We start from the raw sequence: 24,882 nt of genomic DNA, 5'->3' as shown, positions 1-24,882 counted from the left end.
CCTCTTGTCACCTCACTCGCTCACTCTTGTCGACTGTTGGCCTCCTGTCTCGCTCTCTTCGCAGACAACTTTGCAAGAGTATCAAAGTTTTAATCCGTGACCGGCTCGCCTTGTCTTCTCTGCTCGTGGCGCAACCGCTTTGCCTTGCTATTCTTGTTCTCTTTGGCGCATTATCAGCTGCCCTTTCACTAAGTGGAAAACATAGAGGATTAGGGTGCGGTGATATTACTTCTAATTGTTTATGCTTTATATGAGCTCGCTAGATTACTGAAATGTTTCGTAGACTTACATGCACACAGCTGTAGCACTGGGTCTGCGCTACTTGGACTGTTTGTGTTATAACTGAGTTGACTACATTTGTGTTTATCAGTAAGTAAGGTAAAATACCATGAACTAGTCCAATTAGAAATTCATTCGTTCGTTTAGGATCGAAAATATCAGCGTGTCTCCTAGTACACATCGTGGATGCCCGATAATACAGAGGACAGCCCTTACCCGCAGTGATCGCGTAGAGCGCATCGATGTTCCCTCATCGCTCGTTCGTTCATTCATTCAGCACACCTCCGCAGCGCAGATATCCATCCGTCGTCGCGTCCTCTTACCCGCGCCGATGCCCGCAAATATATATCCGAAGATGGCATTCAGTCCTCGGCTATACACCGAGAACATAGACTCGGCGTCGGATGCTCCATCGCTACATCATCCTCTCCCCGAGACTCTGCGGTGTCTTGTCCTCGAGAGCGACGATTTGTGCGGAGGCATAAAATATATAACGACCAAGTGGCAGTCACGGTCTCCCGGATTGATCTCATCTTTGAATTTTTTACGCGCGACCTGTCTCGTGTCGAGGAAAGCTGCCGCCGCTGCCACACCGCACCGCACCGCCGAAAAAGGGGGCCAAAAAGAGAAAAAAAGAAAGCTGTAAGAAGACGAGGATCAGAATGATGAGGTGTCGCCGCCGTCTCGAATATATGTAAACGCGCGTCGCGCGTCGAGTCTCGGGACCTCTGACTTTTCCTAGCCGTGGTCTCCCCCTAGTCGTCGCTTCTATCTGGATTCGATCTGATTCCGTAATCCATTCCGGATACCAAGCCACCCCGAGGTCACGACAGCCTCTTTGCAACTCGAGGCAGCCGCGCTGAGAGGTGAAAGGAACATCAGTCTCGCTTCTGCCTTCTCTCTCTCTCTCTCTCTCTCTCTCTCTCTCTCTCTCTCTCTCTCTCTCTCTCTTGCGCGCATTCGCGTGTCGGCGGCAGGAATGCCGGGCTCGATTTCACCCTTCCAATACAAATACTCCCTCTTCCGAGGCTATTTTGCCCGCGAGCCCTTTTTTCTCCTCTGCCTCGTTCATCTTGCCGCTGCCGCGCTGCTGCTTTTCGTCCTTTTATCTTGTTGCTCGGACGGCCTCCTCTTTTTTGTCGCGCTTTTCTTTTAATGTCGGTTTGTCCCCCGTTCTGCTCGGGACTTTTTCACTCTGCCGTCGTTGCTCCGGCTTTCGATTGATTTTACGACTTGCTAGGAACGCCGATACCGAGTCATGCATGATGATGCGAGGTAGTGGTATTTGAATAAGTATTATTTTTGAATTATTGAAATTCGATGTAATTGACTCGATTTGAAGGGAAAAGTGGAGAAAAATTTTGTCCGAAAGGCTTGAAGGGGAACAAGAGAGCAGCTGTTCACTCGATAAAGCCGAACGAAAGAAATTTAATTAGCGAAACTGAATGACGAGTTTGCACCAGACCCCGACACTTAACTCCCGGACGATCAATGTCGACAAGGAGTTTCGATGAAACTTTGCAAACCCATGGAATATGGCAGGGATAAGGAGGCGAATCTTGCGAATGAACTACGACACTCTATGGAATTCCGATTTTAATCAGCTGCCTCTATTGACGGTCATACTTGAGAAGAAAGTTTAATTGCGAATTTTAAAAAAAGAATAAAGGTTTCAGGCACAGTACTTATTCTCTCTCGCCCACCCGATTTAACGAATGTCAAGCACTTTTCACTTGGCAAGAACTTACATAAAAAAGTTGTAAAACGTCAATTATCTTGTCTATAACATGTCAATAAGATCAATATAAAGACAGTTATAAGGAAACGCTTACATCAGAGATACAGTGATCTTCTATGCAATGAGGTCATCGATTGCAATGCAGTGTTCTATATTCTGCTCTCGAAGAATGATTTTCAAATGCGAACTCGTAAATATTGTATACGTATCTTGTCCCGTCTTGGTAGGCGCAGTGTGGCGTTAACGAGACGGAGTCATTAATACAGTATTGAGAAGATTGCTCCCAGCCTCGATGCGGCTTAACGGTGCGTTTATATTTTAACAAGCGTATGTAAAACATATACTTGTAGCATCCAAAAATAAAGAAACTCAATGATTCCAAGCTTGATCTGGAATCTGAATAAATATTGGAGAATATAGGAAAAAAGGGTAGACGTAAGAATTAGACAGTGCAAATTTGTGCAAAAATATATAGTTCGTTTATTCTAGGATAGTCATGTTTACAAAACACGTATGCGACGGCGCATAATTCCAGATCTCAATGGAATTATCAAATCCAGATATTTTTCGAAGATCTAGTCGATCTAACCGTAGAAGCCAAATCCACGGCCGTATACACCGTATCCAGCGTATCCACCGTTGTATGCGCCGAAGCCGATGGTGCGAGCTCCGAATCCTCCGTAGCCGAAGCTGCGTGCGCCGTAACCAAGACCAGCGGCAGCGTAGCCTGGTTCTGGTACTGGGCTAGCGTAGGCTAACGCCACCAGGACAACAGCGAAGACAAAGATTTTGAAGAACATGGTGAATTAGTATCTGTTGATTTGGAGATCGACTGATGCAGCTTTCGAGCTTCCACCGGATTTTATACTGCACGTGACGAACAATTTTTTTCGCAAACTTGCACGTATGACCTTTTAGGCTATCATGTAAACATAAACACTAACAGTATCAGTGGGTAATTCCCTTCCTACATCCTGATAAGTGACCAGAAAGGATATTCGCTTTTGTTCAGGAAACCGGTTGCATATCCGCAAGTGTAGGTACTTCTTGTTAAGAAATCTTGTTATTCAGTTAATTTTAAAGTAGAAGCTTTCATCATAGAATTTCAACTATGATCGTTACTAAAATTTTTTTAAATACCTTAGTGTTAGTGATAATAATTTGTTTATTTATAGATCAAATACTTGTATTACTTCGTGTAACCTTATCGTGAAGAGTTATTTTAAATGCGTATCAGATGAGTTTGAATCTGAACTGGTTAGTTCCCTCGAATCCACTTAAGGGGGTTACTGACATAATACGGGAAGTGTCTTACTTTGTAAGATACTACAATTGTATACATCAGTGCTCACAAGGTCACACGTGAGGGTTTGAAAAAAATTGTTCTTCACGTGCAGTATAAAAGACTTCGGATGCTCGAAAGCTGCATCAGTCGATCTCCGAATCTACAGATACTAACCATGTTCTTCAAACTCTTCGTCTTCGCCGTTGTCCTGGTGTCATTCGTCTGCGCCAACCCAGAGCCACAACCAGGTTACGCTGCTGGTCTCGGCTACGGTGCCCGTAGCTTTGGATACGGCGGTTATGGAGCTCGCACCATCGGCTACGGAGGATACGCCGGCGGATATGGCGGATACGGCGGATACGGCCGTGGATTTGGATTCTACGGTTAAATCGACTGAAAATCTTAACGAATAATTTGGCCTGAAAAATTCCGTCACATCTGGAAACCTACGACTTTGCATACTTAGGACTTTTTCTTTTGTAAACGAGTTCACAATGCCATGAATAAATTATATTTTTTTACACAGTAATGAATCATGTTATTTCACAATTTTATTTGCAAACCCTCCCCGATAGTCCATAAGAATACATAAAAATTCTCACTTCTATTTCAAACTCTTTGTATATTGATTTTATTGAAAAATAGAATATTTTACTGCAAAAAAATATGTAACTTGATCAATATGTTTGATTGATTGTACTGAGTTGGATATAAGTATATTCCACTATGAATCAATAAGGTTTTAGTTATTTTAGTTGTAGTTATTAATGTTAATGTTCTTTTTCATTCAAATAAAATAAATGCATTAACGCAAGACATTATTTTTCGAAACAGAAACCATAACGTTTTGTATAGTACAATGATCTGATCTATCAAGGTGTAAGCCTTTGAACTTTGGTATAAAGCATTTCATTGTGACATTTTTTAGTATCAACATTATTAAAAATGATGTGCTAATAATATAAATATTGTTGCCAAACGCAATTTTAATATTACTTTTATTGGTTATTTAACAACCAGTGAAATATTAAGCAATATCGGATCAATACGTGATTCGAGCCACTACGGGTGACTAAATATTCTATCAAATAATGATATGAATGTCAACAATAAAATTTAGAAATTTTAAATTATTCAAACGATGTTCAAATTATTGAAAATCTTGATATAAATTTAATTATAATATTGATAAAGAAGAAATAGGAAAAATAATTATTAAATACAATAAATTTAAAAAAAAACTGCTTTTTATTTGCATAAAAACAAATTAAATATTGCGATCATGGGTGTATTTCTCATCTAAAGAGATAAAGATATGACGCAATGTTGATGGTTCATTTCTTCGAGTCAAGCAGTTTCTTCTTTTAGTACAGTTGTCACTGGTTAACCGTAGAAGCTGCGTCCCGCGAATCCATAGCCACGGCCATATCCGCCATATCCGCCGGCGTATCCACCGTAGCCGATGGTGCGAGCTCCATAACCGCCGTATCCAAAGCTACGGGCACCGTAGCCGAGACCAGCAGCGTAACCTGGTTGTGGCTCTGGGTTGGCGCAGACGAATGCCACCAGGACAACGGCGAAGACGAAGAGTTTGAAGAACATGGTTAGTATCTGTAGATTCGGAGATCGACTGAAGCAGTTTTCGAGCTTCCGAAGTCTTTTATACTGCGCGTGACGAAATTTTTTTTCTGATGAGCTGCACGTGTGACCTTCTGAAAGTACATGAAATTAATGCAGGAACAATTGAGGAATAGCATAGTTCCTGTATTTCAAACAACTTTACATAAAAAGCCCATGGCCGACTTCTTCCAAACTGAACATAAGGGAAAAGCACTTACGATGATTATCAGATAAGGTTTGACAAAATCCGCAAGACGTCCATTTGCATCTCGGAGACTTTCTACCAGAATTCGATTGCTATTACGAATATACCTATACAAAATTCAAACGACAATCTTCTGATCAACGTTAGAATTTTTTTAAAGTTTCTATTTTTATACAGCGTTCTATGTTAATTAAAGGGGAAAGTTCAATAACCATTTGAAGCAGTATTATTTTTATAATGTAATTTTTTCAAATCATCATAAACTCGAGTTTTAGTGCAAAAAAAATTCATCCACGTGATTAATATACGCCGATGTAAACAAAGGCATCTAAAAAAATTGCAACGAATCCAATAACATACGCCTTTTGTGAACTGCTCTTGTATTGCACGGCTGAAATCGTTCAAGGTCAGACACTTCCTTATACCGTTACCGCACTGCACACACCCGAAAAAAAAGAGAAAGGCGTGGCAGTCGATTGTGCGTGCATGGTTCGATAATCTCATTACGGCCGGTAATACGTTCAATTTGAATGAGCATCGACCTTCAGATGAGGCACGAAGCCGCAAAAGATTGCATTAAAGCATCGTTAAGGTTGACAACCTTATACGAAAATAACGTTTACAATATTATTCTCCAAGAGCGTTCTTCCTTTCGCTTCACGTATAAAAAGCGTTGCGGACTCGGTGTCAGTATCAGTCGATCTTCGAACAGTCCGAAGTCCTCTCAACCCACAACAAGCACCATGTTCGGCAAACTCCTGGTTATCTCCGCCCTTGTGGCTTTCGCTTCAGCCAGTCCTAAACCTGGCTACCTCGGCGGTGCCGCCATCGCTGCTCCGATTGCAGCTCCCATTGCTGCTCCCATCGCCACCATCGCTGCTGCACCAGCTCTGTCCTACGGCGGCAGCTATGGCTATGGCGCTGGCATCGGTCTCAGGAGCGGACTCGGCTACAGCGCCGGCTACGGCTACGGTGCTGGTATCGGCCTCAGGAGTGGACTCGGCTACAGCGCCGGCTACGGCTACGCTGCTGCTCCCGCTCTGGCTTACGGTGCTAGCTACGGATACGGTGCTGGTCTCGGCTACAGAAGCGCTATCGGCTACAGCGGTCTTGGTTACGCTGGTGGATACAGCGGTCTCGGCTACTACTAAACAGCCGACTCTTGGACTATCTAGTTCTTCACTTGACTGTGTATATACACGCATTTTCCAGTTACCACTATTGTTCAATGAATTGGCAGTTGGTGGGAAAGATCTTAACACGACACTGCTCGGTTTATTGAGTTGTAGTACATAACACCGCATAGACCTTTATATGAAATAAAGAATCTTACTTTTTTATAAATATGTCTTAATTTTATTTAACCCCATTCGCTCTAGTGTTTATAAGTATCTCAGATTCATTTTTTATTCAAAGTGATAGTTGATGGAGCACGATAAACAGATTTCTTTAGAAAATGGAATTAGCAAAAAGCATTTTTGATTTAGATAATATTATATCCATACTACAATTGCTTGACCCTGCTTTATAATGTAAATTGAATTCATTTCTCTGACATGAACTTTCATAATAGAAAAACTCGTTCATTAGATTTGAGTATCAAATGAATTATTTCACAGTATAGGTGTGCTGATAATCCATCCCCTAAACGGGTGGCGTATTGCTGTAAAAGAGAATAGTTTTAGACTAGCCTTTTCTCCATCGCTTTAACTTTTCGGCTTTTGAATAGTCTCTGGCTAGCAAGACAGATAGCACGCAGGTACTTTCAAGGTTCCCTACGCCGATAGGTGCAGGAGTTTGGTTGGAATGCGGGTACAGAGAGGAATGACAGAATTTTTGGAACTGGGGGTCGCACTTTTAGGATCAAACACTTTTACAGACAGATTGTCTAGATGTTCTGCAAGAAGACATGAATTCTGCACTACTTAATCTTACAAAGATTCTAAATGTATGACAAGTGCCTATCCCTTCGCCCTATACAGGACATTTTCCTATATAATGGTCCAAGAACTTCAAGTAATAAAATTGAAGAATTAAAATCTGCCTTACAATTATCATAAGCAAATATTCGATGACTATAATAGTACGAATAGAATATAGAAACAGAAACTCCTTATATCAAGAATAATGTCATTTTTTGAAACTTATTATTCGGCTTCTGATTTTGAGTTCTCCTTGGAAATAATCAAAGATGAATTATTGCAATAAAGCGATAAAATTTTAAAACCAAATGTATTTATTTATTATTTGAAAAACTAGAAATTGGCTTAGTACGCGTTAATTTTGTTGTTAAACTCTCCGAAGTTGCTCCCTATTTCCACTGTACCCACCAATGAAATTTTTTGATAACAGTCTGAATTGCTTCTGTAAGAGCTTCAATTAGATACTATTGCAATCTCTCTTTTAGAAATGGATGCTTTTGATTTAAAATGTACATAACCAAATATAAATTATGAGCGGCACTTGCAATATTTAATTTCAATAGTCGGATATTATTCTAAATGTTTGTAAAGGATAATCTTCTTAACGTTTCATTGGAATAAGATTAGTTTGCACGCATAAAAACAATTGAATCATTTAAAGTTACTCGATCCACGCATTGTGTGTGTATTTAAACTTAAAATTTAGTTCAAAATCGCATTTAGTAAAAGAAGTGGGGTTGAGTAATACTGCACGCACGTGATGAATCTCTCTTGCAGAATGACCATACATCTTCGATTATCAACAACTGTTACAACACACGTGGGGTCAGAAAAGAGAAAGGTCCAGATTCATTGAGATATTTGGTCAGTTCGCAGAGGGCAGTAAACAAGAGAATTTACTCATCGACCTTCGAAAACAAAATGTATATTACAACATTAGTCCTTTTCCAAGCGTAAACAACTTTTTCGCGCGATGTCATCGGTTCTCTCGATCTCGAGTATAAAAACTCTTCGCAGCGCTGCATCAGCATCAGTCGATCTTCGAACACTCCAAAGTATCCACATCAGCTCACCAGCACCACTTGCACCATGTACGGCAAACTCCTGGTTATCTCCGCCCTCGTGGCTTTCGCTTCGGCCGGTCCTAAGCCAGGATACCTCGGCGGTGCTGCTATCGCTGCTCCCATCGCAGCGGCTCCCATTGCCACCATTGCCGCTGCACCAGCCCTGGCCTATGGCGGCGGCTACGGCTACGGTGCTGGCATCGGTCTTAGGAGCGGACTTGGCTACAGCGCCGGCTACGGCGCTGGACTGGGCTACGCTGCTGCTGCCCCTGCTCTGGCTTACAGTGCCGGCTACGGTGGCTACGGTGCTGGTCTGGGATACTCTGGAATCGCCCGCACTGCTGCCATCGGCTACAGCGGTCTTGGCTACGCTGGCGGATACAGCGGTCTTGGATATGCTGGTGGCTACGGCGGTCTTGGCTATGCTCACGGATATTAGACGTACAGTCGAAAAAGCTCCTTTTCATTCTAAGATTGTAAAACTTTCTTTGTATGTACAATGTACATAAGAAGTTACTGTAATCTTGTTTGCATCAGTCAAGATGAATAAGCCGATTTAGTTGTAACATTGTCTGAAAGAACATCATAGCTTCGAGATACTAGTCAGTGATGATGACTATTGAGTAGAGGCAAATTGCTGAAATATATCATTACTTCTATCAATGGTTTTCTAGTAATATCAACGATTTTTGTAAAGATCCTTCTATTATGAGACATCAGCTAGAAGTGTCAGGCACTGGTTATGAATGATTCGTAATGTAACAATATTTTGCACAATAAAAACAATATTTTTGTATAACTCTTATGTTTACTATTTACCTACTACCTTTACCTTTAGCTCTTAGCAAATTTTAAAATAAACTAAAATTTTTTTAAAGAACACATTTTCAAACCACAGAGTAGAATATTTATATAAATTAATGATTTTGTCAGAAATATGAATAAAAGTAAAAAGTACAAGTTAAGAGACGTCTAAAATACCTCAAGCATTTAGCTGTAAGCACTTTATTTTCAATAATAATTATTTAAATGTGATCTCATGTATTAAATGTTGTATTTCCCTGACGTCAACAAAGATTGAGTCAACACTAAACGATACTGTATAATGGAGAATGTTTAATAAACATGGGCTATCGATCTTTACTTTGAACAAGATTTATAAACTAGTCCAGATACATTAAATGGGTGCTTCTACGTACCTTTCACAGCAACACTATGGTAAATACACATGCGTTATTGTGTTCAAAACAAGTGTTTTCAGAATCCTCTTAGCTATATAGAAAGGACAAACTACAATTAAAGTCGTATTCCATGTTTCACATGTATTATGCCTAATCAATCTTCTCAAAATCATAATGTGAGCAATATTCATGCAATGTAAACATGCAAAGAATGGTTAAAAAAGAATAATTTTGACGTATTTATAACATACAATATGGTATAATATGAAACTGTTCATAAGTGCATCTGATGGCGCAGTAATGACGTTAAAAAATTCTGGGCGGTACAATGATCTTGAACAATGCATGCATTCTGTATATATATATACACACGCACACACACACACACACACACACACTATCTCCTGCATATTCGTCGTGTTAAAAAAAGGCATTGGCAGAAAGTACGTTGAACTTAAGTGCTTCACCTGCAAAAAGAGAAAGGTACACAAGAGCAATGTGAAACATTTCTTCTTAAAAGTTTCCAACGCAAGGCAACCTTGCAGTCGCACAACACGGAATCGCATGCGGAATTCTGCAGACGACCTTGAAAAAAATGGTTGTCGTCACGGATCTCTGCTATTTTTTCGAACATGTGGGTATATAAGATCTATCAGCTCTCGGTAAGGCATCAGTCGATCTTCGAATCCACAGATACTCACTCACCATGATCTGCAAACTCTTCGTCTTCGCTGCCATCCTGGCTTTCGCCGCCGCCTCGGCCAAGCCTGGCTTCCTCGCCAGTGCTCCAATCGCCGCCACCTACGCCGCTCCGGCTCTGGCTTACAGCGCTCCAGCTATTGGCTACAGCGCCCCAGCTATTGGCTACAGCGCCCCAGCTTTCGGCTACAGCGCACCAGCTTACGGTTACGGATACGGACTTGGCCGTAGCTACGGATTTGGATACCCATACGGTTATGCTCGCGGCTTCTACTAAACAGTTGCTAAAAAATGATACCTACATGTGTACATATATTCCGTATGAAGCTTACAAAAAATCTCCAAAGGCGGCCCGATGATCAACAGTTTTTCAAGAACCATAGACTGTGGATTGAACGACGTATATGTTATCATACACTGTGATGCAGAAAGCGTTTTAATAAAATAAAACAACTTTTCTAATATCAAATATTTTGTCTTATTCCTTTTATTGATATATTACCCTTATACCTTCATTTTTAACAATTATCTTATTATTTAATAAATGAGAAATTCAAGGATAATGCTATCATAGTAATTATCAAAACTTGATGTCAGCAGTTATTCAAAGCAGTAATTTGTAAAATTCTCTCATTGTTGAATAACATAAATAAAATCAGAACACCAATCGATTAATTCTATTCGAGCTAAAAACACCAACTATTCGAATATTTTATATCAAATAAGTTGTATAATACATTGTATCGACTTGAGAATGATCAATTTTATATTACAATGATACACTGAGAAATTTTCGAGATAAAAGTTACCATAAATTTATAGCAATCCTTGTACAATGCAAATCTTCAAGAAATATACAAGTAAAAGTCCATCACATTGTGGATCATTGTTTTAAATTATTATTCGGAAGATTATATTCTCATTGAAAAAAACAGCAACATAATAGACATTTTCGACAAGCATAGCTGTATCGAATAAACATATTCGAAATTATTAATTATGGACCACTGAAAATTAAATCAAGAGAAGAGCTTTAATTCAAGTATAGGTTTATTAAAAATGTCTGGCTGGGTACGAATTATACAAATTTCAAAAAACGAAATCATCTCCTATAAGTACATTAAAAATCACTTATATAGTTACACAGATTTTAGTGATTTTTCACAGTCTTTAAGCAGCGCTACTGCATTTCTACGTTTTTCCCGTAAATGAGAATTTTTACACCTATTATTTCGTAAAGATTTCGAGACTAATTACAGATACGTATACCTAGCCTACTATACTATACTTAAATTTGTAAATGTTGCCTAATAGAGATTAGGACTATACCCACAAGCCATAAGTACGGCGATCGCGGCCATACGTACCCGTGTTGATCGTAACGTTAATCTAAGCTATTAAAAATAGATGATCGTAAAGAAAATTCTCTTATACCAACATAACGAGAATCTTTAAACATCCGTCATTCTTGAGTACATGATATAGATTCCTTTGTTTTGAAAACGACCTTCGAAGCGGGATGTGGTTGGACACGTTTCGTTTCCGCATTTATTCACTCCCTCACCAGTATAAAAGGGCGAAGCTACTTTGCAGCAGCATCAGTCGATCTTCGAATCAACAGATACTCATTCACCATGTTCTTCAAACTTTTCGTCTTCGCCGTCGTCCTGGCCTTTGCCGCTGCCTCAGCCAAGCCCGGCTTCCTCGCCGCCGCTCCGATCGCCACCACCTACGCCGCCCCGGCTTTGGCCTACAGCAGCCCAGCGCTGGCCTACAGTGCCCCGGCTTACGGCTATGGATACGGCTTCCGAAGCTACGATTTGGGATACGGTTATGCCCCAGCTTTCTACTAATAAGTAGTCACTACAAAATTATTGACTATTTCTACCAACGTCGAAGAAACATGGAGCGTGAACCACCAACTAGACAATCCGCATTTATACTACCTCGTCGTTTGAGTCAATGTCGAATGACCGTTTTGACTAAGTATGTTCGCTGTATCAACGTGGACTACGATTTAAAACAACAACTAAGGACGTCATTTTAACCAATTGATTTTTCACGTATAATAAAGATCTCTACTTTTTTACAAAAACCATTTTGTTATTATGATTATTTCCATAACCTACTTCCTAATTCCTCTATAGAAATAGCTGTATTAGTAACTAATTTGTTTTTAGTATTACTTCAGAACTGATTTTTCTAGATTTTTAAAATGTTGGCTCTCAGAACTTATTTTTAAAAATATATGAAATATGATTGATCATACATTGATTAGTAACTAAAACTAAAAAGTAAATAGATATTTGAATGAATAATAATTACAAGAAAGCAATTGACATAAATGTAATGTGAACGGTGTAACTCACGTTTTAGAACGGAATAAAGAAGTGAATTGCTTATATCGACCTTCAAAAATAAGCGCCTCTTTGAACGGCAATCCTTTTCAAGCGCGAACAACTTTTTCGTGCAATGCCACAGCCCACCCAATCTCCAGTATAAAAAGTGACCGCAGGACTGCATTGGTATCAGTCGATCTTCGAACTCTCTATCAATCCACAGTTCCCACACCAGCTCACCAGCACCATGTTCGGCAAACTCCTGGTTATCTCCGCCCTTGTGGCTTTCGCTTCAGCCAGTCCTAAACCTGGATATCTCGGCGGTGCCGCCATCGCTGCTCCGATTGCAGCTCCCATCGCTGCTGCACCAGTTCTGGCCTACGGCGGCGGCTACGGCTACGGCACTGGCATCGGTCTCAGGAGCGGACTCGGCTACGGCTACGGTGCTGGTATCGGCCTCAGGAGTGGACTCGGCTACAGCGCCGGCTATGGCTATGCTGCTCCCGCCCTGGCTTACGGTGCCGGCTACGGCGGATACGGCGCTGGTCTGGGATACTCTGGAATTGCTCGCACCGCTGCTATCGGCTACAGCGGTCTTGGCTACGCTGGTGGATACAGCGGTCTTGGCTATGCTCACGGATATTAGAAGATTTTGATGTTCTGATATTGTAAAACGTATAAAGTCTATCTTCCTACATCAAATGTAAATAAGAAGTAGGTGTAACAGTTCTCAACTGTCGAGAAAAGATGTAAACGTTTTTAAAGAAATAAATTTGAATATTTTTTTATAATCCTTGTGTTCAATGTTATTCAAACATCATACATCTTATTCTTAAGTATAGCTAGTCTTTCATGCAAATACGAGGAGGAAAAGATCCTCGAATAAAACTAGAATAGAATAGTACTGGTGACCCGTACGATTTAAACGTTACAACTCTCTCTTGTCTTTGGGTAGTGTCAATAAATGAAGCATGAATATTTTTCAAATTCCGTCATTATTAGAAGATACGCTCAGTGCAAAACTAATTGTACTCACTACTTAAATTGCTCATGCTATAATTGCAACTAAGTCTTTACTTGTTTATATACTCTCGAAAAATGTATTTTATGTTGCTAAATTTTACCCGCAGATCCTAATGCCAACATTGATAAATGCTGCGGCCTTAGATACAACTCTGAGCTATCAATAATCTAACCATATAATCCATTTTTGAAATAGTTTTTGTGCAGGGCAATATTTCTATGAGTCTAAGTAAAACTAGAAGAAAAATTATTAAGATCCGGATAAAACTTGAAGTGTATAAACTGTATATAACAGCTGTACAGCTTGATTCCCTTTTTTTACTCTTCTTAGACATAATTACCTTTATTTTGATGGGTTTAGACCTTCTATATACCTCTATAATACCTACGTATAGTAGGGAGTCCATAATTCACTGACCGTAAGATTCCAAAGGAACAAATGGCCCAAATGAGCTCTAACTCCAGGATATTGTTTAAAAGTACATTAGTAATGGCATGAATGAGGGGATTTGGTTTAAATTTCATAGAAAAAGTTTTATAAGCATATTACTGATTTTTTAATCAATTTTTGATTAATTTTAACATCATGTAACTATCATGTAACCTTTTTCCTGTTGGAGACTTTTGTTTTTAAATTTCACGCATGAAATAGGATTGGAATGTCGAAGAAAATGAAAAGAAAATTGATTGTGGTGAGATGTATTAGTATTTATTCACAGAAAAAAACTCTGCATGTCATATTGATAAAATCGACGTTCTCTCGAATTTCATTGTCAAATTGTTGCGTGGACTTGCCGATGATAACACTGGCAGGCTATGACTAACATTATGGAGATCCTCTGCCTATTCGTTCTTCCAGACAGAGTATATCAGGTACGGAACAGCAACTCGACAAGCCATCGGAGAAAACGGTAAGAATAAAGACTGAATCCGGATTCTTTTATTGTAAATCCTCTTCTTATTGCGAATTTTGAGCTGGACGAATATGTACAGGTGTTTTTTATATCATCTTCAAAGTACCATGTGCGTCATCTAGTAGTGGAAGCTGCGAGCGTAGCCGTACGATGGGTATCCATAGCCGAAGCTGCGGAGACCGATTCCGTAACCGAAGGCTGGGGCGGCACTGTAGCCGATGGCTGGGGCGTTGTAAGCCAGAGCTGGGGCGCTGTAGGCCAGAGCTGGGGCGCTGTAGGCCAAAGCCGGGGCGGCGTAGGTGGCAGCGATCGGAGCGGCGGCGAGGAAGCCGGGCTTGGCTGAGGCGGCGGCGAAGGCCAGGACAGCGGCGAAGACGAAGAGTTTGCAGATCATGGTGAGTGAGTATCTGTTGATTCAAAGATCGACTGATGCCGCTACAAAGTAGCTCTGGTCTTTTATACGTGCGAGGGAGTGGACGGATGAATGAAAGACCCGGAAGAATACGCCGAAAAAAAGCACATCCCGGTATCAAGGCCGACAGCATTAACTGCTCCGTAAAACGGCTTGCATGTGTATACATCAAGTTACAGAGACATGTGAGAAAGAGAGAGAGAGATAGAGAGAGAGAGAGAGAGAGAGAGAGAGAGAGAGAGAGAGAGAGAGAGAGTGTATACGTTTTTCGTCTTGTATTGACGAGAGCTATGCGTTTTTATAATTTTCAAATATCAACAGTTTTTTTAAGGACGTGTGATCGAGTAAACAGCGTATTACAACGGTTTCTTGTCTATTTGTACATCTTTCAAAACCAGTTCATAGATGTGCAACTGAATAGAAAAAAATGCCGAGCGCTGTAAAATAGCAACAGCGTATATATTATATCGAGCCTATGCATTAAATATAATAATTCCAGAGCCAAGTAATCCCTCAAGCGTTCTGTTAAATGCACTCGCCGACCTTGGGTATATTAAATCTCAATATTCCACAAACCCCTTTTTCACTTTAATCGATGCAGTCTCTCGTAAAAAGAAGATGCACGCGATGTCGCCCTCTTGTATAAAAGAGCCAGGAGCCCAGCCATCTGCATCAGTCGATCCTTGAATCAACAGATACTCACTCACCATGTTCTTCAAACTCTTCGTCTTCGCCGCCGTCCTGGCCTTCGCTGCCGCCGTTGCCAAGCCCGGCTACCTGGCCGCCTACCCAAGCTCATACATCGCTGGGGCTCCTGTGACTTACAGCGCTTACAGTGCTCCGGCTATTGGCTACAACTACGGATATGGCTACGCTAGCCGTATTGCTTCTCCCTACATCTACTAGAACTTCATGATCTCTATCTCAGCATCCGTTCATTGATCTACGCCGAGTGAATCAGCACATGATCTGTCTGCAGGATAACGTCAATGGCGTTGTCGAACATCGAATAACTGTTTAGATTGTTGGAGACGATGTGCGAAAATTTACTCAATGAAAAATAAATCATCATTCATTTTCTTATAAATACGCCTTATTTTTATTACCTTCACCTTGCGTTTACTCTCTCATTCTAGATCAATTTAAGTTCCGAGGAATTAAACGAACATTAATTTTTGTATTTTATACATAAAGTAATAGTCAAGCATTTGAATCATATCTTTGAACAAATTAATAATTTCGAAATGTATTATAGAGAAGCCATTGAATTGTAATGAACAACATCTATTTCGATCCCCAAAGTAGTTGGGTTACAAACTAATTTAAATCTTGATATAATGTGTGATATTTTGAATAATACAAATATTTATAGAGGCGAATGAATGCGGGATAATGACGAAGATGCTGTTCTGAAATGAATAATAAAAGGTTAAACTTTGCAGTCCAAACGTGCTCAATTATCAAATATAGCTCAAATTATTTATAATAGTACAGACAACAAAATCGCATCACGCAAAATTGGTTTATTTTCCGTCGAGACTGACAAACCAGGTTACCAAACCTACTTGTCAAAATTTCTAGAACAAAAATAACTCTCTTAATATTATATCATTTAAACAATTTATGATTTGCTTCGAGTTTATTTTTTAAGGCGTATTTTCTCTTTAAAGCTAAACAGATTCCCAGAGAACCTACACATAGCACTAATTTTCAGGCAGTTGACTTAGATTTATAGACCATAATATAAAATGAAATCTGTAATCGATGTTAACAGCGCCTCGTTGCTTGCTTCTCCGAACGTCGGTTAACGCGCTATAAATGGTCGTCGTTAGATTTGAGATAGCTTCTCCAAGTTCGAGCATCGAGTTGATCCATTAAATTCCTCTAGCAAAACAAGCTATACGCCTCGCGCAAGCTGTGCGGCAAACCCTTCACCGACCCTGAACTTTCCAAGATCTCTATTAAATTATCTACATGTAGACACTCCCAGAGCCTCATTAAGCCGAGCATCCGCAATAGTCCAGTCAACTCTCTTATTATTGGTGTATCCTCAAACTCGTCCTGGCCTTCGGTACAGAGCTTGAAATTTTCTCGTGTGGCTAGTTATTTCCAGTTCTCATCGTCAGATTCGCGTAATTTTTCAAAATTTTTAAAATCGTATAAAAGACGTCGGACTCATCTTTCACGTCGTCAGTCGATACCGAACAGTCGATAGTCAAACCAACTCGACATGCTCTTCAAGCTCCTCATCGCCGCCGCCCTCGTGGCCTTTGTCTGCGCCGAGCCGGGATACATCAGCTCGCCACTCGGCTACAGCAGCGGTTACAGCTACGGCTACGGCGCTGCTCCTCTGGTCTACAGCGGCTACGGTTACGGCGCTGGATACGGCGGATACTACAACCGTGGACTGGGCTACGGATACCGCACTTACCTGTGAGCGTGACTGAGTCTTCCGATATCGAGGTTGCGAGCCGCACAAGTGCTATGTGGCACGGAAAATTGATTTTGTGTTTTTGAAATAAACAACACTTCTATATTTCAAAACGTAAGCTCTGTTGTGTATTTTCATCCTTATCCCCGATCTCACTACATTCAATATTAGACGCGCAAAAGATTCGAGAACTAATCGATATTATGAACCAAAATTTCATTCAACAGCATTCAAATTTCAAACATCCTTTTTCGAACATGAATAAGTAGAGAACGAATGTTGATCTATATCATGCATTCATTTACTATTCATACACACGCGGCAACAATACGTCAAACTTGCTTGCAACAAAAATAAATTAGACAAATTTTCCCCACACACCATTGTAGTCTACATGTACAGCCGTGCACAAAAGCAGGCCAAAACACCCTTATCAAAATTAATGTTCAACATATCGCGCAATAAAAGTAACACAGCATAGGGTGAGAAAGAAGCTTCGCAGCGGAGAGACGCGAATATAAGAGGGAGAGAGGAGAAAAAAGAGATCACAGAAGAGAGATAAAACGGAAGATAGATAAAAGGCACTAAGTAAAAGGAAGTCGAGCCTGTCCTTATGAATGGTCCAAGTTGCGGAGTTCTTTCAATTTGATATTCCGAGTCGTTTAAATCACTCTGTAACCTCTCTCGCGCCCGCGCAGGGGAGAAGCGCGCCGTATCCAGTCGATTCACGTTTCGCACCGCGTCGTCTCTGGTCTAGCTGCAGGAGATACCCAAGAGGGAGAGAGAGAGAGAGAAGTTTCCCCGCGAGACTCTCTCTCTCTCTCTCTCTCTCTCTCCTTCTCTCGCGCGCACGAGCGGATCGGACCGCGCGGCTCCTTTTTACGAGGCCAACTTTTTGAAGGATATGCACGCGCCCGGGAAATTGAGCGAGCCGTTAAGTATATACGCGAGACGGAAAGAGAAAGAGCCGAGAAGACGAGGGAAATTCGACCGATAAATAAAGGAGGCTTGCGCGATTCGTCTCTTCTTCGAGCGCGCAGCCGTACGAGCGAATTGCTTCCGCTGGCTTCATCGTCCTTCTTTTTTTCCCGGCGTGCACGGAGAGCCGTAGACGTTGAAAATTAGCCAGCGAATACTTCAGGTGCGATGGAGCATTAAACTTCGACTCGATTTTTCTTGCGTAGCGTAGCTGTGGATATCGTACGAAAAGTGTGTAACTGTTAAACTCTGCTTTGTTCGATGGACTACTGAGAAGTGGAGTGAACGAAAAATTGAAAAACGTTGTTATAAGATTAATCAACATCAGAAAAAATATGAAGGTATATTGTATAAATATGACGTCCATGTCTTATTCAGTAAACGCTTTGTTTACATCGGGAATAATAAGCTTCCCTTGATTACATACAATTATCGTCCCAATGTATAAGAAAGCATTCAAAGCGCCAAAGGCGCTTACGCGGACGCGCGTGATAACATTGCAGGGCGTTGTCTTTCTTTGGGGTGCTGAATGTACATTTCAGCGTGTATTGCGCTAAATGTCGCCAACCGGTTGTACAGCACGTTTGCTTTCAAGGAAAAATTACTCCTTTGTCCTCTCTCTTCTGCGCGCACGTATAAGCAAACAAACATGTACCGGATCGCGACAGTACACATCCCTCCCTCCTTTTTTACCTTTCGCTCTCTCTTTTCTCGCGCGTCTGGGATCTGCATCGCGATAAAATTATAGCGGCTCTTTTTCCTCGGACTGGAATATTTTTGCTTTCGATAATTCCGTCATTATTTGCTTTTATTTTCGGAATTACAGGAGGCTGCGGTACGTATTTCATTATGGATATTCGCCGAAACCGGATCAGCTGAAATACAACTTAATCGGATCATTTTATTTTCGTATTTAAACTGTAACGTGTAACTAATACGCGTAATTCAAATTATATGGTACAGCTGTATTGAATATGAAACAAATTTTATTCAAATCTGATGCTGAAGAAAATATTGACACCCATATTCCTCAACTTAACTAAACTATCAATGATCTCCAGAACTGCAAGACCACTGTAAAGTCCACAGTCCATTAATTTAAAAAGATGTCCCAACGACCTCGAAGAAATGCGAAAGCGTCAGTCCTCCTGCACCAGCAGCCCTAAGAAAGTACCGGAGAATCAGGGGCGCACGAGATAAGGCCACAGAGCTACTATACTAGAGCAGCTGCATCTGCAGTCGAGTCACGCCGGCGGCTTTTTGCATAAGCGCCGCGGCTCGCTCTCATAATGAAATTATCGCCTCGTTAATACGCCACGCGGACGGCGAGAAAGAGAGGAAACCAGGCACGAGCGCGCGTTCCCTCTCTCTCTTATATATACCTGCTAATTTAATGATTTTCGTTATTGGCCCGCTCGCTCGCGCGCGCCCGCCATAAAGCTATCTTCGCACATCTGTTGCCTACATCGATTTTAATATCGTTTCCGTTCTCCGCAACGTGTTTTAGCCGGCCGGCCGAGCGCTGCTGCACACACCGCCTGAGGCTGCAGTCGAGCTTTCTCTAGTTCTGCAAACGCGACCTGTGCTGATTTTATAAGCTGAGAGAGAGAGATAGAGCTTTTTTGCGCTAGTTTTTTGCTTGTTCGCCGGTTTGTTGGCCGAAATTCGACTGCATTGTTTTGGACAACAAACGGGAATCTAGCGAGCGCGAATGTTATTATTTGGAAAAAAGAGCTTTCGGGGGCAGCGTTCGTGAAGAAGGCGCTGGATCGTGCGTTGCAGTTCGACGGGTTTAACAAAAGAAGTATAACTAAAAACTACAAATCTACGTTACGTTTATAACTAAATTTTTTTTTAAATTATAAAACTAGTGCGTTAGGAGTTTTCGCAATTAAAATTTCAAAGCGTTTTACCGTATACACAGAATTCTACGTATCAACTCTTACTACAGCTTCAAAGAAGTCCTTTCTCGAAAACTTCATTTTCTCCCCGAAATAAAATTCCGCATAACCGACTAAATCCAACGCACTCGAGCGTAAAGAAAATTACACGTCATATAACGGACGACACTTTACCAGTGCGCTGCGCTCGAGTTGATTGCCGCGCGAGTATACAAAAGCCATATAGTCGCGGCTCGCGAGTCGCGTTCTCCACTCGGTCGGCTAATGGAAATTTGTTCGCCGGGCCAAAACATACGAGCTCGCCTCTTTCCACTCCTTGGCTCCGCGACCCTTGTTTTCCTCCTCCTCCACCTCCTCCTTCACGCGCTTTCACGGTCCTCCTCGTCGCTGTCTCCCCGGCAGCAGAAGCTCTCTCTCTCTCTCTCTCTCTCTCTCTCTCTCTCTCTCTCTCTCTCCAGCTCCTCGACGTCTCGAAATACCTATCTGCCGCCTGCACCCCCGCGCTTGCAGGATATACACTCGTCGCATATCAACACCACTCAACCTCATGTATATATGCATTTCGATTACGGGGTGGAATATTTGAGCTGAGGAGGCCCGAGTGAGAGAGAGAGAGAGAGAGAGAGAGAGAGAGAGACCGCCGCGAAGCTGCAGAACCAGCAGCTTGTGTATGCCCTCCCTGGAGATCGGCGCGATTTTCCAGTCCCCCTTCGGCTCGAGAAAAATTTTCGCCGTTGTGGCTCTGTGTACAGCAAAATTCGCGCGATTTCTCGCACTTTTGGACAGGCTGACCGTGTGTGTGTGTGTGTGTGTGTGTTGTGAAGGAAACGAGCAGCGCCTTTGCCGGGAACCTTTTCCATTTTCTCTTATTGTTTACGTGTCGTATAGTTTCTTTTTATCTGTTAGGGCTGCACGTTCTCTCTTCGTTTTTTTGTGTGCCTCCTCTTCTCTCCCAGCGATTTCATTTATCGCGCGTCGGCTGTGTGTACGAGGGTCCGCTGTCTTCTCGTTGTGGACCGGCATCGAATTAAGTCATTCGATTTTTCTCGTTATTGATTCCGATTATATGATTAAGTTTTCGATAAACAAATAAGTAACAAAGTTACTTCCAGCCACTCAGCTACAATAATAACGGATGAAACGCAACACCGCACGCTTGCTCGCACTTATGTACACAGACGTAAGTGCAAAACTCGATCAGACAGTTGCGCGCGTTATCCAACTCGACAGTGTACTCGAACGCGTACACAAATTGAGCATCAGAAGCCAATTTCAGCGTCGGCAAAAGAAAAATACCTCCTACGCATCAAACATCGCCTATTTTCTTACCGCAATCCAATCAGCCGCAAAACTTCGTGCAAGACAAACCGCGAAAGCATCCGCAGCGTTCGCCCCTCGCGCGCATAATACCAGTCCGCACCCCGCATATGAACCCATTTAACCCTGGCATAACGTCGAGTCTAATGCTCTCCCGCCATGTGCAAATTGTCCGCTCAAAAGTGCACCGCATCAGCCGTGCGCACATAACCCACACGCACACACACAAACGCCGCAAGAGATATAGACGGATAGGCAACGGCGCCGCTTGCTCGAAAGCGCGCATATATACATCGAGCTTGCGCGCGCGGAAACGATTTATCTCCGGGGTAGTCGTTATTTCAGGCTGGAGCGCTCCTCCCTCCGCGCAAAATTGCATTAACATAAACACGCGCGCGGCTCGCATCAAAAACGCGCGAGCGCCAGTGGCCCTCTCTCACTCTGACCGCTATCGGCCCCGACCGATCCCCGCCTCGGTCCTTTATTCGCCCAGATTCTGTGTTATCGGAGCTTTCTAGGCCAAAATGCCCGGGCCGTGTATAGCTCACGCGAATTTATTATACGCCCGCGCGCCTGTTTTTCTATCCTTTATCGGGCCGCACGCGCTGCGCCGTGTGAGTCTTGCCCGGAGCGCTATTTCAGTCATCGCGCGTAATATGTGAAACTATAGCGGGTAATTAACGCTTTTTCGAGCTTGTATTTTTTTCGACGATATTCCACCGCAATTTACGCTCCCGGAGAGATATTGGACGCGGCCAGTCGGCGAATAAAGTGCGTTGAAATTTAAAAATGCGCGAGCGCTCGAATTTATGAATATTCGGAAGATCGTTGGAATTTTTTAAAAGCCGCCATCAATGGAGCTTTCGGAAGCGTGCTTGCACGCCGTCGGAAATCAATAAAGACAGTCTTGAAAATGAGCGATTAGAATCCGATCGCGGGGGTGGCTCATGAAAAATTCACAGCGTCATTTTTAAGTGTCGGCTCGCGGTGAAAAAAAGAGGCCTGCCGAAGGGAGAAATGAGGAAGCAGCAAGCGAGAAAAAAAGCTAGATAGACTGAGGCGAGAAAGACAGAGAGAAAAGAGTTCGCGCGCACGACGGCGTCGAGACGAGGCGGACGTATAAGAAGAAAGTGGCGAAGGGTCCTCGAGTAAGCGCACTGGCACCGGGAAAGCCGAGACATCGAGGTCGAGTGTTTTTATTCCATTACCAGCGCGGAACACCGGGGGCCGCACCTCTTAACCTCTTAACCACTTACTTAACCCAACCTCAACTTCCGGCACAGCGCGCCCAGTGTCACCCCGTTAGCACTTGCTTCGACATCTCAAATATTATCCGCCGCTAGAGAGAGAGAGTGAGAGAGAGAGAGAGATGTGTCCTTGTCTTCTCTTTCACCGGAGTTACATCTCGTCGATGAATCTGCCGAGGCTCTTTCCATTTGCTCTCATCAGCGGCAGTGTTACCTAAGTAACGCCGTTACGAAGCTCGTTAACTTAAACTGACGTCCGAGTCATTTGCGATTAGCGACGAAGGCTGTGTCGGATTTGGTGGGTACAAGGTACCGAGGGGAGGTAATGCATGCAGCTACGTCGACTTTCTATACATTTTCGGAAATTAGTGGATTAAGCGGTTTTCAAGACTATGAAGCATAGTCGATACTCTGTGACGACGATTGGTGCAATTTAAATATTGATTATTATAACAGCAGTCCGAATAGTGTTGTCTGTTTCTACTTTCAGAACTAGACAATTGCGCTGTATACGAGCACTTTAGAAACACCCCATAATAGGAAAACCTGCAAACTAGTAGTTACGGTCCAGTTTTGTCGGACAACGGTATCAGGAAAAAAAAAGATGTACCTTGCAATCGTAACTTTGTTAGAGCCACTCTAACTTGAACTTTTCTATTCAGAATTATTAATATTTCGCTTGTCCGGCAAAGAGCATTGTGCTGTTGTCGTTTTTTAAACCAATGCCAGAAATGTAGATTCTGCTTGGATGTTTTTTTAATGTACTACTTCTGCTAATGTTAGTTAAAGATTCAAGTTGCATTAAAAATGAAATGAGGAATAATAGAAATAGCAATTAACGCTTTTTGTATTTTGTGACGAATCCAGTATCTCCAAAATGTCTGCTGACATACAACAGTATTAAAATGATCTGAACGTTGAATATGTACTGTGCTGCATATTTTAAACAGAGCACCGGGATAATCTTTTCGCACACTTTCCATTAATATTCTATAAACACGTAATTATGCATCCTCCTCGACGTGACCCAGAACCGTCTCATCAACATGCGCCAAAATACAATCCAACATCCCTTCAACGCTTCTCACTCGGGCTCCTGATACCAACTCAGACTCTACGCAGACAGCTGAATCGCGCTAGAACTCACACCTCAAGACTCTCTCTCTCTCTCTCTCTCTCTCTCTCTCTCTCTCTCTCTGGTCCTCTCTCACCGACGAGCCTCCTCCGCGTGCAGAAATATCGGTGGGGCTGCTGGTGCGGCGCGCGCCTCTGGAAGGCGGAGCGACGTCGCGCGTCGACGTCGTATTCCCACCGCCCCTGCGAGAGCGACTCTGGCCAAGAAGTGGGGTGTCCGTACGAGCGCGAGGCAGTTTCCGACGGGACGTCGCTCGCGACGCCACGCGATCACGAGCCTCACGACGTGCTCGATCGACAAACGTGCGTTGGACAACCGACGGTTTATGCACAACGATCGCAGATCAGCATCGTGTGCTCGGGTGCTCCTCGAGTTATCGCTGCTACCGTTGGACTGGTTGGTGCCGATTTTTTTTTTCGTATACCGATCGGTTACTGAACCGTTCGTGTAAGGAGAATTTCGGAGCTGTTGGTGGTGACATTTTTTCAGGACTCTTGAAAACTGATGATTCTGGTCTTACTTTGAAATCTGTGGAGTATTACGAGCTAAGCGGTTGCTTGGAGGGTTCGGAAAATCGGTTGCACGTGAGCCATCGGGTCAAGATGTGGTACCGGGTTGGAGAACTTTTGTTGAAATCAGAAATTTGACGGCTGTTCAAACAATTGAATTCAGAGCATCGTCGAGTTATATCCTAACAGTGATTAAAAAAAAACTATCAGAGGTTCTGTATCCAAGAAGGTGAAGTGTGTTCCGACAAAAAATTCAAAAAGAAATATTGTGCCGGAGAAGAAGAGGTTTCTCATCGCTAGACTACCGGTTCTTCCATCATCAATAACCACGTGAAAATCTCTTTGAGGTTAGTCACCCTTCGAGATACTAAAAAAAAAAAAATCTATCAAAGCCTTGATTAACAGCGCCCGCAAATCTGATCGAAAGCGACAAGTGAGCGTGAAAATTGCTTAATCGCTTCGGCTATATTAAAAATTAACGCGCGCGTTATTTAAATCCGCGCGACGAACAGGAGCAAGCGCGCGCGTGCACACGAAGCTCTCCGTGTCCGGCGCGCGAGCTTTAAATAATCAAACGAATCGAATTGGCACGCACGAATAAACCCTTAAATTCGCGCTATCTTTTAATTGAATTTCGCGAAAAAACCTCCGTAACGAGTTAGCAGCGCTGGGGTACGAGTGTA

At 42.4% G+C, this 24,882-nt stretch overlaps 6 protein-coding genes across 7 annotated transcripts in view; 5 read left to right on the top strand and 1 right to left on the bottom strand.

Moving 5' to 3' along the window:
* The first annotated feature begins 3,477 nt into the window (after positions 1-3,477).
* On the top strand, positions 3,478-8,552 carry LOC116416193 (shematrin-like protein 2). Its single transcript, XM_031923781.1, has 2 exons — positions 3,478-3,656; positions 8,402-8,552. The coding sequence occupies exons 1-2, from the start codon at positions 3,478-3,480 to the stop codon at positions 8,550-8,552; spliced, it is 330 nt and encodes a 109-aa protein (XP_031779641.1).
* Positions 8,553-9,980: 1,428 nt separating this feature from the next.
* On the top strand, positions 9,981-10,462 carry LOC103316648 (cuticle protein 12.5-like). Its single transcript, XM_008211372.3, has one exon. It carries the CDS (start codon positions 10,001-10,003, stop codon positions 10,268-10,270), a length of 270 nt encoding a protein of 89 aa, XP_008209594.1. The 5' UTR covers positions 9,981-10,000; the 3' UTR covers positions 10,271-10,462.
* Positions 10,463-11,618: 1,156 nt separating this feature from the next.
* LOC116738493 (cuticle protein 38-like) lies at positions 11,619-12,082 on the top strand. Its single transcript, XM_032596513.1, has one exon. The coding sequence runs from the start codon at positions 11,628-11,630 to the stop codon at positions 11,844-11,846; it is 219 nt and encodes a 72-aa protein (XP_032452404.1). The 5' UTR covers positions 11,619-11,627; the 3' UTR covers positions 11,847-12,082.
* A 497-nt stretch (positions 12,083-12,579) lies between these two features.
* On the top strand, positions 12,580-12,978 carry LOC100678851 (keratin-associated protein 21-1-like). Its single transcript, XM_008211706.1, has one exon. It carries the CDS (start codon positions 12,580-12,582, stop codon positions 12,976-12,978), a length of 399 nt encoding a protein of 132 aa, XP_008209928.1.
* A 1,064-nt stretch (positions 12,979-14,042) lies between these two features.
* Positions 14,043-14,674, bottom strand: LOC116416142 (cuticle protein 16.5-like). The gene has a single exon (XM_031923248.2). It carries the CDS (start codon positions 14,661-14,663, stop codon positions 14,388-14,390), a length of 276 nt encoding a protein of 91 aa, XP_031779108.1. The 5' UTR covers positions 14,664-14,674; the 3' UTR covers positions 14,043-14,387.
* Positions 14,675-23,914: 9,240 nt separating this feature from the next.
* Positions 23,915-24,882, top strand: part of LOC100120354 (lachesin) — a 74,724-nt gene continuing 73,756 nt past the window's right edge. Inside the window, exons 1-2 of one of the 2 annotated variants that reach the window (XM_031922802.2) lie at positions 23,915-24,086; positions 24,180-24,546. The gene's annotated coding sequence lies outside the window, so the exon portion shown is untranslated. Of the gene's footprint in view, positions 24,547-24,882 lie in introns of both variants that reach the window. The other variant, XM_031922803.1, reaches the window with a different exon arrangement.

Source organism: Nasonia vitripennis, chromosome 2 (genome assembly GCF_009193385.2).
Source record: "Nasonia vitripennis strain AsymCx chromosome 2, Nvit_psr_1.1, whole genome shotgun sequence".
Classification (NCBI taxonomy): domain Eukaryota; kingdom Metazoa; phylum Arthropoda; class Insecta; order Hymenoptera; family Pteromalidae; genus Nasonia; species Nasonia vitripennis.
This window is presented reverse-complemented; position numbering and strand designations above follow the sequence as displayed.

What these genes read in the sequence shown, in the direction of transcription:
- LOC103316648 (XM_008211372.3), top strand. Translation starts at nt 10,001, where the DNA reads ATGATCTGCAAACTCTTCGTCTTCGCTGCCATCCTGGCTTTCGCCGCC.
- LOC100678851 (XM_008211706.1), top strand. Translation starts at nt 12,580, where the DNA reads ATGTTCGGCAAACTCCTGGTTATCTCCGCCCTTGTGGCTTTCGCTTCA.
- LOC116416142 (XM_031923248.2), bottom strand. Translation starts at nt 14,663, where the DNA reads ATGATCTGCAAACTCTTCGTCTTCGCCGCTGTCCTGGCCTTCGCCGCC.
- LOC116416193 (XM_031923781.1), top strand. Translation starts at nt 3,478, where the DNA reads ATGTTCTTCAAACTCTTCGTCTTCGCCGTTGTCCTGGTGTCATTCGTC. An exon ending in GGCGGATATGGCGGATACGG is followed by an intron (nt 3,657 to 8,401) that starts CGGATACGGCCG and finishes GGCTTACAGTGC; the next exon opens with CGGCTACGGTGGCTACGGTG.
- LOC116738493 (XM_032596513.1), top strand. Translation starts at nt 11,628, where the DNA reads ATGTTCTTCAAACTTTTCGTCTTCGCCGTCGTCCTGGCCTTTGCCGCT.